Source organism: Trichomonas vaginalis, chromosome IV (assembly GCF_026262505.1).
Source record: "Trichomonas vaginalis G3 chromosome IV, whole genome shotgun sequence".
Classification (NCBI taxonomy): Eukaryota; Parabasalia; order Trichomonadida; family Trichomonadidae; genus Trichomonas; species Trichomonas vaginalis.
Genome location: NC_067206.1, coordinates 20701783 through 20714874, shown reverse-complemented (window position 1 = coordinate 20714874; position 13092 = coordinate 20701783). Strand labels below are relative to the sequence as shown.

The following is a 13092-nucleotide window of genomic DNA, read 5'->3' as shown; positions in this document are numbered from 1 at the left end:
CTCTTTCTTTTAGTACACATTCTTCCATTTCGTGTACATGTATCATATATTAAGTACTAGTTATCTATTCTATATCCTTTATCCCAATTTAGATACTCAAAGATAATTCTTTTTCAGAAGAAAAAAAATATTTTCTATTAAACCGTTATTTTTTCAATGTGAGTTTTCAATTTTATTTTTCCTTTTTGCTGCTCAATGCAACATCCTCCACCCGATCCTCCATGCGAGGTTGATCAAGCCATAGGATATTTAGAATATTCTCGTTTTGTTATAGCTGCAGAGCTGCATGGTAACATAAGATTTGTCAAAGACCCACAAAAACTATCAATTGGAACAGGAGTATTAATCTACCACCGATGCGAATACGAAGGCTGCCCAGCAGGCTTTAAATTTATTAAAAATTTCGACAATTACATTTTTAAATCTGCAAACTTAACTCATATTCACTCAGGACCACCACCACAACATAAAAATACACCTACAAGTGGTACTTACCGTGCTTGGATTAAAAAATTTCTCATGAATCACGGAAGTCCACTTAATGCAACACAAGAAGTCAACAAAACGCTTGAAATACCTAAAGATCATACTTGTATTCACATGACTATGAAACAAACTGCAATCAATCAATTGAAATATTATTTACAACAAAAAGATCTTATGAGATCTTTACCAGACATATCTTTAAATCAATTTCAATCTTTACAAAACTATGTTAATCAATGGGAAGATCAACATGATGACCTTATTTATTTTGACATTCAAGGTGAAGATACTGATTTTCCAGACAAATTGGTTTTTATTTACTCTGATAATGATATGATCTCTCAAATTCATGAAAAACCACCAATTTATCACTTAGACTCTACGTTTAAATTAATTATTCATGGATTTCCTTTTTATGTATTAGCTACCAAATTTGCTAATACTCATTCTATCCCTTTGTGTTATTTTATAATATATCCAGATAATAGTGAAAATATTTCTTTTTGCTTAAGTAAATATTTTGAAACAACTCACACAGAACCTGAATTTATCATGTCTGACTGTGCACTAAACATTTTCAACGGGATTAGGAATTCATTTCCGGAGTGCAATATCTTTTGGTGCGCGCTACATGTAATACGCGCACTTAAAAAGAATCTCTCAAAGGTAAATGATGAAGAGATTAGATCAGAAGTCGAAAAATTTATGAACATTTTATGTTATTATCGTGATTGCACAGAAGAAGATGCTGCAAAAATGTATAAAGAGCACATTATTGATAAAATTCAAGATCAATTGGAATTTAATCAATACTTTACACGTCAGTGGGACATTCATAAACAACAGTGGATAGCCGCTGCCAGACCAAATGAATTAACCGTTGTGAATAACGTTTCTGAATCTTTATTTAAAAAGATAAAATATCACGATTTTGGCTGCGTTAAAAATCAAAGAATTGATGTTTTTGTCAAAAATCTTTTAGAAGAAGTTGCACCCAATTACTTTTATCGTATTAAAAACGATTTACTTCAAACAGGTTTTATTCCTTCAATTAGAATTCGCGAGCCTTGATTGACAGATTATAAAACAAAATTGAAAAGAGAAGTTCAATCACGTTTATACCAAGTATTAAATTTTGTTCAGAATCAAGAAGCCAATTTGAATCCATTAAGATTTTTATTGGAAAATGCTGAAGAAAAACTTTCTCAAATAAATGAGAAGATACAAAATTCAATTACATATTTAAGATCGTTTGAAATTCCAAATGAATTGTTAGATACGTATATGTTAGAAATTAATGAATTTTGTTATAATTCTCCAGATTATATTTTAGAACATTTCGAAGAATTTTTGGAGGATTTCAAAGAAAAGAATAATTTAATAGACTAAAAAATTTATTATTTTTATTTATTGTGAATTTTAAATTGTCACTTTTTAAGTGTTACTCCCTATTGAAAGTGTCACTTTTTGGATGTCACTTTTTCGGAAATTCTTATATACTCTATTCCTTTATATTGCCTCATATTATTTCCCATTTTTAATCATATTATACAAATCTTTAATAATTTTTAATGTTTTGAGCTTCAAAATCTTGTTCTAACTATTTTCATTCATATATCCTAGAAAAAATTAAAAAGTTTTTTAGAAATAAAAATGTTTGTATGTAAAGTATTGAAAATATTCTAGATGAGAAGACATTCTCCAGAAGAGATTGATATTGATTGGCTTTGTGAAGCCATCACAAAATCAAATAATGGAGTTAAGTTAACTGATATTTGCGCGAAAGCTAAAATAAATCATGAAGGCAGAGTTATATATAATCATACTATCTTAAAGTATTCCTAGAAATTTCCAAAATTAACCGAAATATAACTGTACAGAATTACTATTTTCGAGATAAAATTCATATGGAAATACTAATTCATAACGCTTTATGTTATATAAAATTTAATTTATAAAAATTTCAAAATAAATCAAATTTAACACAATGAATATAACTGCAATCGAGGTTTTTGACGATTGATTCTTACGAGAAGTTTTCCAAACTTTGAGTTAATCTCTTGACATTAACTCAAAGTTTGGAAGTCTAATAAGGGGAATTGTAGGCTATGAGGTACTGATTATATATCAGTGCCTCATAGCCTGCAATTCCCATTAGAAATCGGAGAAACTTTGTCCGCATAACTGATGATGCGGACAAAGTTTCTCCCATTTCTACTTAGAATGAAAGGGCAAGAGGTATATAGGTACACTATATATCTCTTGCCCTTTCCTTCTTACCTAAAGACTTCCAATCTTATTTTTTTTTCCAATTTTTCCCCTAAATTTAAATCTTATATAATATAAATAAAATGCATCATATCAATCACAAAAATTAATGTTTATTTTTTTAATTAAAATTGCCGCGCAATTTAAGGTTTTCTGTCACTTTTTTGTTAGCCATTTCGGTACGAAACAATATAAATATAAAAATAAAATAAAAATTGTAATAAGAATGTTATAAAAAGTTTTTTAGATTTGACTTGCCGATAGGCTTGAGCAAATGTATTTTTATTGCTAAAGGTTTTTTTGTTAGATTTATGTAATATTTTTAAGCCTGAAGACGCCTTGGATTTATTAATAAATCAATTTTATATATTTTTGCTGTATTTGGAAGATAATCTGTATCATACTCCATATAATTTTAATTGTTTGCAAAATCTTATTATCAATACAAGAATTATAATAATTTTTTCTTGTCGAAATTCTATTCAATGCTTCATAAATGGCCGAATATCTTTGTGCTTTAAAAAATTGAATATAGTATCAATTTTATAAAATAAATAAAAATTTTGAAATCAACAATTATCACTTCATTACTGTCCAATCGGCAAAGAACAACATCCAGTACTCGAAGTTCGCAAGCATCAGGAACTCGAAACTCGCAAACACCAAGAAGTTCTCAAGCATCTGTACAAAACCCTGCTCCAACACAAACTTCTACAGCAACTGTTCCCCGTTCAAGATCAGAAAGGGAACCTGCTGCAACAGAGCAAATTCCTCCTCCAGCACAAGAAAACGTGACAGCGGTTAATCCCATTCAAATTGCGACTTCATCTGAAATTTCAGAAAATGAAATCGATCCAACAGATCCAATTTCATTTTTTACCCAAAGAGAAGCAGAATATATGGAATCATTTGTTGATGTTCCTGTAAATGATGTACCAGAGCCAAAGATCAAAGAACCACTAAAAATTAGGATCGAAGAAATTTTAAGGGAGCAACAAAATAATCGTCTCACAAAATTGACAAATTTGACATGCAAAGATTTTAGAGATTTATTACATCTTTCTTTTAATACTCTTGAACACAATCATTATAAACACACTAGAGTATCATTGGAATCGAGATTGCTAATAACATTAACTTGGTTGAAACATTCTGGTTCATTTAAAGAATTAGGAGCACAATTTGGAATCAAAAAAACACATACAAGAGCTATTGTAATGGATATCATAAATAAAATTGGTTTAAAAATTGGTGAGGACTTTGTCAAATGGAGACCCTATATTCGGTGGGACGAAAGTGAAAAATCTACCGAATATCCCGGTATGTTTGGAGCTTTGGACGCTACAGTACAAGAAATTGGAAGAGCAAAAGATCAAAATTTATATTACTCTGGAAAACATAAAATGTGTTGTGTCAAAGTTCAATGTTTTGTCAGTCCCAAAGGAAGATTACTTCACTTTTCGAAACCAATCCGTGGAAAAAGACATGATTTTAGATTATTTAAAAAACAAAAAATCTCATTTCTATCTTAAAAGCAGAAAAAGAAAGAATGAATGCAGAAATTGAGACAGAGCCATGCTTATTAGCAGATTCAGGATATCAAGGTATTAATGATATAATACCATGGGCAAAAATTCCTTTTAAACGTCAAAGGAATACAGAATTAACAGATGATCAGAAGGAATACAACCGAAAACTCTCCAGTAATCGAATCATTGTCGAGAATTATTTTTCTCGACTCAAACAATACTGGAGAGTGATTGGTGGTAAATGGCCATTGAAAATCAAGGGTGATCTAACATTTTATCATCACACCTTTGCAATGTGTGCAGGCCTTACAAATAAACTTTTCTGCCGACGTCCATTACGTAGAGGTGCTGAAAGATGGGATCTTTTAGATCTTGATGGCATGGATGAAAATAGCGAGGCATATAACTATCAGGAATCAGTTTCTGAAGATGACAGTGAAAATTCTTATTAATAAAAATTATTTTATTCATATATTAAAATATATAAAATTAAATTTGATTTAGAATTGCCACTCTTGGTGTGTCACTTTTATAACCATCGCATCATATATGTCACTTTTATAACCGTTGTATCATAAATATTAGCTTGTTACATAATTCCCTTTCCATAAATATGATAACATTCATTTAATTGTTGATTGTTGATTGTTGATTGTTAATTGTTGATTGATATTGATTAGTTACATTATTCACTTTCCATAAATATAATAACAGTCATTTAATTGTAAATTGTTGATTATTGATTGTTATGAGTTAGTTCCATATTTATATATAACAAAACAAAGTAATTTTTTAAAAAAAATCATATGCTCAGATACCTCTTATATATAATTAAAATATTGGCAAATACCTAACAGCATATATCCAAGAGGATTTTAGTTTTTTAATTTTTTTAAAATGTCACTTTTTACCTTATTAATTTCAATGAAAATATCACACACATCATTTTAATAATTATAAACAGTTAAATCATTCTCATCATTTTTAATAAGCTAAAATGCAGAAAAACTATATTTCATATTGCAAGCTTTAGATATCTTCGAAAAAAATGTAATAAGATAAATAAGTGTAATGATTTATAATATTTTAAAATGCTTATTATTGATCATTGTTATTGAATTTAATTGCGACCTGTTCCGTACCGAAAAGGGTCACTATAAAAAGTGACACTTACTCTTATTTTTCGCGCCAAAATTCGAAAGGGTTTTTAATATAATAATTATAATATATAAGGAATTTTATTAAATATATGAAATTAAAATATAAAAAATATTATAGTTAATTTAAGTTTGTTTTTTATTTTTATTTTAGAACTGTTTTCATAGGAATTGAAGGGTGAGAGATATATAGTATGCCTATATACCTCACACCATTCAATTCAAACTCTAAATGGGAGAAACTTTGTTTGTATGTTATCTTATGAAAGCAAAGTTTCACCCATTTAGAAAGTGAATAGGAGCCTACCAGGCACTGATACATAATCAGTGCTTTGTAGGCTCCTATTCCCTCGAGAAAGTTCGAAAACTTGGTCGCAATTGCATCTGATTGCGACCAAGTTTTCGAACTTTCTGGTAGGAATTGAAGGGTGAGAGGTATATGGTATGCCTATATGCCTCTTACCCTTCAATTCCTTCTCTGAAGCTTTTCTAGCGACCCTTTTTTTGGCGCCAAAAGTCACTTTTTCTAGCGACCCTTTTCGGTATGGTATAGAATTTAATTGCGACCTTTTCGCTTAATGAGGTCCAAAATCATGGTTCCGATTTGTTCTATGTTCGCGATTGATAAAGAAAATCGCGTTTAATTTTGATCACAATTTTCCATAAAAATCGCGATTTTTTTGAAAAATCGCGACCACAATAAAATCACAATTCATTAAAAAACGCGATTTTAAAAAAGTCGCGATTTTTCTAAAAAATCGCGATTTATATATTTAAATCGTGATTAAAAAAGTGGTTGCGGTTTTCCCTAATATTGTTTTGCGTGTCAAAGAGGGAAGCGTCACTTTTTGGTTTACGGGTCATTTTTTCTTTTTTTTAGTTTTTATGATTTACTTATAAATAATGAATATGAAGCTGCGAAGTGTTGACCTCGAGTCATTGCCTCGCAGTCTCATATTCTTTTATGAAATAGTTAAAATCGAAGTTTCTGTCTTCCTCTCAAAGGAAATATCATATAAGTAAGATTTATTGAAATAAAAAAAATTAAAATTGCCGATAAAAATTGAATGCATTTTAATGTAAGATGAATGAGACATACAATGATATAGAACTGAATACAAATACTCAATGTGAAACGTTTAAAGATAAAGACTTTCACATAAATTGCGGGCCAGATTTTTAAAATTTTTACAATAATGGTGAAATAATTTCAAAAATATATATTGCTGAAATGAAACGAAGAAAAGCAAATGACACAAAGATAATTAAAGAAAAAAGGAACGATCGAACCTCATGATGCTATGTGTTGAAATACGAAAATATTCTGTTATAGAAAAAATTAGTACATTTTACCTTAGAAATGAACAAATATTATATGTGAAGATCAATTTCAAGGGGAATAATTTCGAGTATTTGTATTATATAGACCACAACAACAAGGTACAAGAATATTTGATGGTAGTTTAGAATTTATTCATAATAATTTTTCTATAAACTTATATCCCAATTGTGAAATGAAAAATATAAATAATAATATTTTTTGACCTGTTCGTCATGATAAATTTAATTATATTTAAAACGAATGCGTAGACCATGAGAAAAATACTCTTTTTTTTCATCAAATTGTCTCAATTCAAGTAATATTTTTGCCTTTAAATCAATTGACCTCTTCAACCTGTTTCATTTATTCGTTTTTGATAGATCATATGAATTGTTATAAATATATTTATTATGTTTCTTTTCCAAAACAACATCCATCTTTCAATCTGATTTAAAATGGGAGAAACTTTCTCTAGATTAAATTTAATGCAGACAAAGTTTCTCTCATTTACAGAGAGAATTGAAGTATCAGATTAAGAATGAAATGACAAGAGGTACATAGGATCACTATGTACTCCTTTCTCTTTCATTCTTACTCTAAGACTTCCAAACTTTGGGTTAATGTCAAGACATTAACCCAAAGTTTGGAAGTCTCATAAGAAGGAATTTGGGGCTATAAGATCCCGACTGTATATCAGTACCTTATAGCCTCAAATTCCTTCTTTATAATCCAAAAACATAATATGATGCTGAAAATCTGAAATTATAACCAAAAAATGACATTTGTAGACTTTACATCGTGACGCCATGAGTCTGAATTTTTTCGGCATCATGACGCCGACCCCCAAAAAATACCAAAAATTAAGTGTTTAGTCGAAAATTAGTAGTAGTTGAAGAGGTCATTGATGTTATCATAGTATCGAATCTATTTCGATGCAAATCTTCACTGAGCATTTTGGTATTCCATGATATAAAGGACTTGCTTCAGGTCCAGACCAAAAGGGCTTCTTCTAAATATTTTTGTTCCCCGAACCAATTAACTGACATGAACTGAGACATTGCCTGTTTGAATTGATCTATGGTGATATATTGTGAGTGAAGTTTGGAAACGACTTTCTTTTCATACAAGAATGTCATTGTTCTTAATGGTCTCTCGAAGCACATCTTGTTTGAAGCAGTTGGAATTCTTCCAGTTGTCATTTCTGTCAACCTGGTTTTTGATCGATCTCTGTCTTCCCTGTCTTGTCTGTAGCTTCTTAGATATGCTCTCAGTTTTTTATTTTCCGTCCTGAGTTCTTAATATTATATACGAAAAAAAGGATTTGACACAGTCAAATCGTCTCTCTGAAAAAGTGGACTTTGGAGCTCTTGTGTAGTATATGAAAACTCCAAGATTGTAAAAGGAATCACTCTAAAAATATAGACATAATATCATCATATATAATTTAAGTTTATTTTTTAAAAAATCAGAAAAACGTCATTTAAGGTTATTGAAAAGTGACATGTGGCAAATTTGTCCTGCACTCACTGGTAGTCGCTTTTGAAAAATTGGCAAAGCATAATTGCAAACAATTAACTCCAAGTTTGTTGACTTAAAAAATCACGCAATTGGAGCCTTACAAATGATCAACTAATCGAAAATTCAAAGTTTTCTTCAAAAAGAATCATTATTGAAAAACATTTTTGCCCCATTAAAAATGAATTGGAAGATTCAACATGATCCATGGACATATTTATTCGGTGAGCATATATTATTTTATGACCGTGTTTTGGATTTCTGCGCTTCAATTACCAATTTTTTTTAATATATATATATATGGAATCTCTTCATAAGAAGACAAGACCGAGCATCAGATTATCAAGATCACCTGATGCATTTCTTGAACACAACAGATTCTATATATCTATATATCCATCATTTATATGCTTATAGAAAATGTTAATGCTAATATAGAAATCACAAACATTTATAATATATATATATATATTTTACAGAATCTATTTATTTATTTTTTTTATTTTTATAGAAAATATTTCTCTTTTTATAAAAGCTAATATTTTTTACGAACAAAATTCATTTCGCGATCACCACTATTAAAAGAGATATTAATTAAAAAGTAATGTTTATTCTGTAGTAAATTCGTAAAGTTTCGGGCACGACGATAGAAAAGGTACCCGTTACATGTCATTTTTTGAACATTATCAATTCCTACCATCAATACATGAGTGCGCAAAATTATTACACGTAAATTATTATAAATGTCGTAAAATCTTTATAAATTACTGTTATTCAATTAATCACGTTAATACAAAACTACGATATCAACATTTCAAGCACTCGAAAGTATGCCAAATAAATCTCGCATGATAGTGATGGATAACGGCAAGAAATGCGTTTAAGGATGTGTTAGATCAATTTGGAATCAAAAGTCGGCACACACAATCATACACACCAAAATTGGAAGATAGAGCCTGGAAAGCAATTTTCTTATCCAAAGCCGAAGGAGTCCCAATTGAGCAAAAATTTGAAAATCTTTTCAAAGATACAACAAAATGTGGTCAAATAGATAACTCAGCATGTTATACGATAAAAAATGTCAAAAGCAAGCCTTGGATAATGACCCTATTTGGACAAAAGATATTAATGACAATCAACAAATCATTTTTGCTTAAGATTGCTATGAGAGATAAACATATATAGTATATAAATATTGTAGAATTTTCAAGTAAAATTTTGCAATCATCAATTAATGATAATTCTTCTTCGCTAATATTAATTGGATAATATCGGTTCCAAATTTCACTATTTGCATTTTTATCATTTCGCATTGTTTTATTTGAATGTTAAGATCATGTCCTCTAACACTAACATCATGCATGACTCTGAAAGTTAAACCAGATTCAATATCATTTAATCTTTCAAGTACCAAATCTATTAAACTAAGAATTGTTTCTTGAAATGTGGATCTTTTATTGCAATATCCTGCAATAGTATTCATGATGTAACAGTAAGTTTTAAATGTCCCAACACCATCTCCTTCAAGAATCTTAAAAATGTGTGCAAACGGAAGTAAAAGTGCGAATATTATTGGAGCTGATCTTGTAATGATATCATCCATCTCATTCCATTCGTCAAGACATTCAACTTGGAAATCTTTGATCTAAATTGCTTCACCTCTTGCATTAAATTCGATCAAACGCCGTCTTCTACGGAAGTGTTGCAAAACGCCGCCACTTTTTGAGAGCGGCGTTTTGCAATTGCTATTTTTCTAGATATTGGCTTGTTTTCAATCAGAGTTGAAATGCAGCGCAGAAGGACTAGCTTATATACAACATGTTTATATATGAGTGATACGATTTTAAAATTTTTCATAAGTTATTCAATGTAATTGTTTTTCAAAAATTATAATTTTAACAGTATTATCATGTAATTAGATAGAATGGATATGGTATTTATACATATGATTATTAAAATTAATAGATTGTGTAGTTTGAAAAAGAATCTCATTTTAAAGTTTTTATATAATGGATATTGGGTGTGTTATGATATGCCATATGTATTTTCTATATGAGTACATATCTGTTATGAGTGTGTTTTGTTTCAATGAGCGAATTTGTAAAGAATCTCATTAAATCTCGTATCAAAAAATTGTGTGTATTTTAGATAATATATGTTGTGTGTTGTTATATACTATGTTTTGTTATATACTATGTTTTGTTATATACTATGTTTTGTTATATACTATGTTTTGTTATATAATATGGTGTGCTTGCGTTCCTATTACCTTTATATATGGAGAATGAAGCATCAAAAAACTCAAAAAACTGACAGCACATGAGAAAGTTTTGAACGAGCCAAGTTTATGAATATAAGTTGATGATATATGATATAATAATAGATAGATAGATATGTCACTTATGAGTTATTCATACATATATAAGTTATGGAAATACTAGATAGATGTGAAGATATTACGATATAAACTAATACAGTCTCAGAAATTCTTAGATCTCAATATCAGAGTGTGTTTGATATGCAGGTGTATTACATAATAATAGCTTATAAGATTATAAATGTATAGTATATATATGAAAGGTTTATATTAGAGTTGAAGAGAAGAATTAAAATGATTTTCAAAAATATACTCAAATAAAGCATATTTGATTTGTTAGAGATGTTAACTGGATAGAAATACAATAACTTTATTAATAAATGTAAAAATATAAGTTATGATAATAATGCAACAAAATGAGACGTAAAATATTGGTATATTAATGTAAATGAAAGGGTATGAACTGAAATACTTATATATGATATAAGAAGAATAGTAGCTTATGGATTTAATGAGATTTTTTTAATGAAATTAAATAATAAAAAACAAATTAAGTAAATAAGAAGCTATAAGAGAGAAATGTAAGTTTATTGAGGTTGTTTAAAACGTTTTAGAAGGATTGTTGGAATTAGGAGAAAATGTGATGAGATGAGATAATTAATAAATAAATAGAAAAAAATAAGGGTTATGATAGAGTTAATGAAACCGGAAAAAACTAGAAGGGGGCCCTGACCTCGAGAAAGGACCCCCTTCCCGGTCTTTCTGGCGAACTTTGGTTCGTATTGCGAGTGTCTGCTGCTTCTTTTGACTGAAGCAGCCGGCACTCGCAATTGTATGTCACGGCAAGTGCACCTGTGGTGCCAGAATGCACTTGCCGTGACTTTCCATGAATCTCCTGATCTTCCTGAAAGGAATGACAGTATTGACAAAAACCACTTCATTCAATACCAGAAAGCCAAGAAGGAAGTTCTTACCTTGAGAAAGAGCTTACTTCTTGGCTTTCTGGTTTGCATGTGATTTGAGTTAGTTGAGAAGGGGTATTTTCCAAGCTCTGGCCTTTGCTTGGGCCAGAGCCTGTATATTTCTTTCTTGCAGGGCCGAGTTACTGCGAGACCGTCGACATGATCGACGATCATCGCAGAACTCGGCCCTGAGGACTGTTCTTGCAGGCTCTGGCCTTTACTTGGGCCAGAGCTTCGTATTTGACGCTTCCCAGGGCCGGATTCCGCTCCTGCCGCCCGGGATAAGGGCGGCATTTGGGGAAGCCGGCCCTGGGGAATGTAAGCGAAGCTATGGCCTTTGCTTGGGCCAGAGCCTGTATATTTCTTTCTTGCAGGGCCGAGATGAGAGGAGATCGTCAACGACGTGGACGATCTCCCTCAAAATCGGCCCTGCGGATTGTACTTGGAAGCTCTGGCCTCGGAAAAGGCCAGAGCTTCGTATGGACACTCTCTCGGGACTGGATTCCTCTCCGGCCGCCCCGAATCATGGCGGTCTTTGAGGAAACCGGCCCCGAAGGATTGTTTGCGAAGCTCTGGCATTTCCTGAGGCCAGAGCTTATGGATTTCATTTAGAGCCAAGTTCCTCTCGGATCGTGCCTAATGAGGACGACCGTGGAGGAACTTGGCTCTGATGAGATGAGTTGTGAGCTCTGGCCTCGGTGAAGGCCAGAGTTTTTAAGAGAATGTTTTGATGGGATGAGCTTATGCTCAGTAAGCTCGTCTCATCAAAACATTCGTTTAAAAATTGAATTAAAAATTATCGTTTGCATTGAAAAATTAAAAAATAAAGTTGAATAAAATTATAGGATATCAAGAATATAGTAAAATTGAAATCAAATTGAATAAAATTTCCAAAAAAATTCAAAATTATGAAAATGAAATGAAAAAATATAATTTTACAAAGAAAAAGATAGATTATATAAAATCTTTATATACAATTAAGGAGATATAATAAGAGTAAAGCAGGTATTGTAATTATTTTGAGATTTTTAGAAAAAAATGAGAATAAAATTTAACAGCTAATAGTTTTGTAATGAAAAGAGCTTACAGGTGTAATAAATATACGATATGACTACACCTGTAAGCTCTTTTCGTAAACTTGCACTTAGAGATCAGCATCGAAACAAAAAGTGCGAGCTTTTTACGAAAAGAACTTAGATAATCCCACACTATAGAAGTAACTTCAATATACTTATAATTTAAACATTATTGAGTATATTTTTGAAAATCATTTTAATTCTTCTCTTCAACTCTAATATAAACCTTTCATATATATACTATACATTTATAATCTTATAAGCTATTATTATGTAATACACCTGCATATCAAACACACTCTGATATTGAGATCTAAGAATTTCTGAGACTGTATTAGTTTATATCGTAATATCTTCACATCTATCTAGTATTTCCATAACTTATATATGTATGAATAACTCATAAGTGACATATCTATCTATCTATTATTATATCATATATCATCAACTTATATTCATAA

General features: G+C 30.4%; 3 protein-coding genes across 3 annotated transcripts, besides 6 other annotated features; 2 read left to right on the top strand and 1 right to left on the bottom strand.

Annotated features, from left to right (window-relative positions):
* Nucleotides 1-1988: part of a mobile genetic element that runs on past the window's edge.
* On the top strand, nt 1192-1557 carry TVAGG3_0137130 (zinc ion binding protein family; the record flags this gene model as incomplete). The annotated part of the gene is made up of 1 exon (XM_051224161.1): nt 1192-1557. One exon carries the CDS (start codon nt 1192-1194, stop codon nt 1555-1557), a length of 366 nt encoding a protein of 121 aa, XP_051109147.1.
* Nucleotides 1959-1988: a terminal%2Cinverted (terminal inverted repeat of MuDR-2B_TvMULE3 transposon ID:TVAGG3_0137120).
* A 567-nt stretch (nt 1989-2555) lies between these two features.
* Nucleotides 2556-2762: a mobile genetic element.
* A 1541-nt stretch (nt 2763-4303) lies between these two features.
* On the top strand, nt 4304-4735 carry TVAGG3_0137100 (DDE endonuclease family; the record flags this gene model as incomplete). The annotated part of the gene is made up of 1 exon (XM_051224160.1): nt 4304-4735. The coding sequence occupies one exon, from the start codon at nt 4304-4306 to the stop codon at nt 4733-4735; it is 432 nt and encodes a 143-aa protein (XP_051109146.1).
* An 853-nt stretch (nt 4736-5588) lies between these two features.
* Nucleotides 5589-5922: a mobile genetic element.
* Nucleotides 5923-7744: 1822 nt separating this feature from the next.
* TVAGG3_0137080 (uncharacterized protein) lies at nt 7745-7960 on the bottom strand (the record flags this gene model as incomplete). The annotated part of the gene is made up of 1 exon (XM_051224159.1): nt 7745-7960. One exon carries the CDS (start codon nt 7958-7960, stop codon nt 7745-7747), a length of 216 nt encoding a protein of 71 aa, XP_051109145.1.
* Nucleotides 7961-8253: 293 nt separating this feature from the next.
* Nucleotides 8254-8281: a mobile genetic element.
* Nucleotides 8254-8281: a terminal%2Cinverted (terminal inverted repeat of MuDR-4N1_TV transposon ID:TVAGG3_0137070).
* Nucleotides 8282-13092: the final 4811 nt, after the last annotated feature.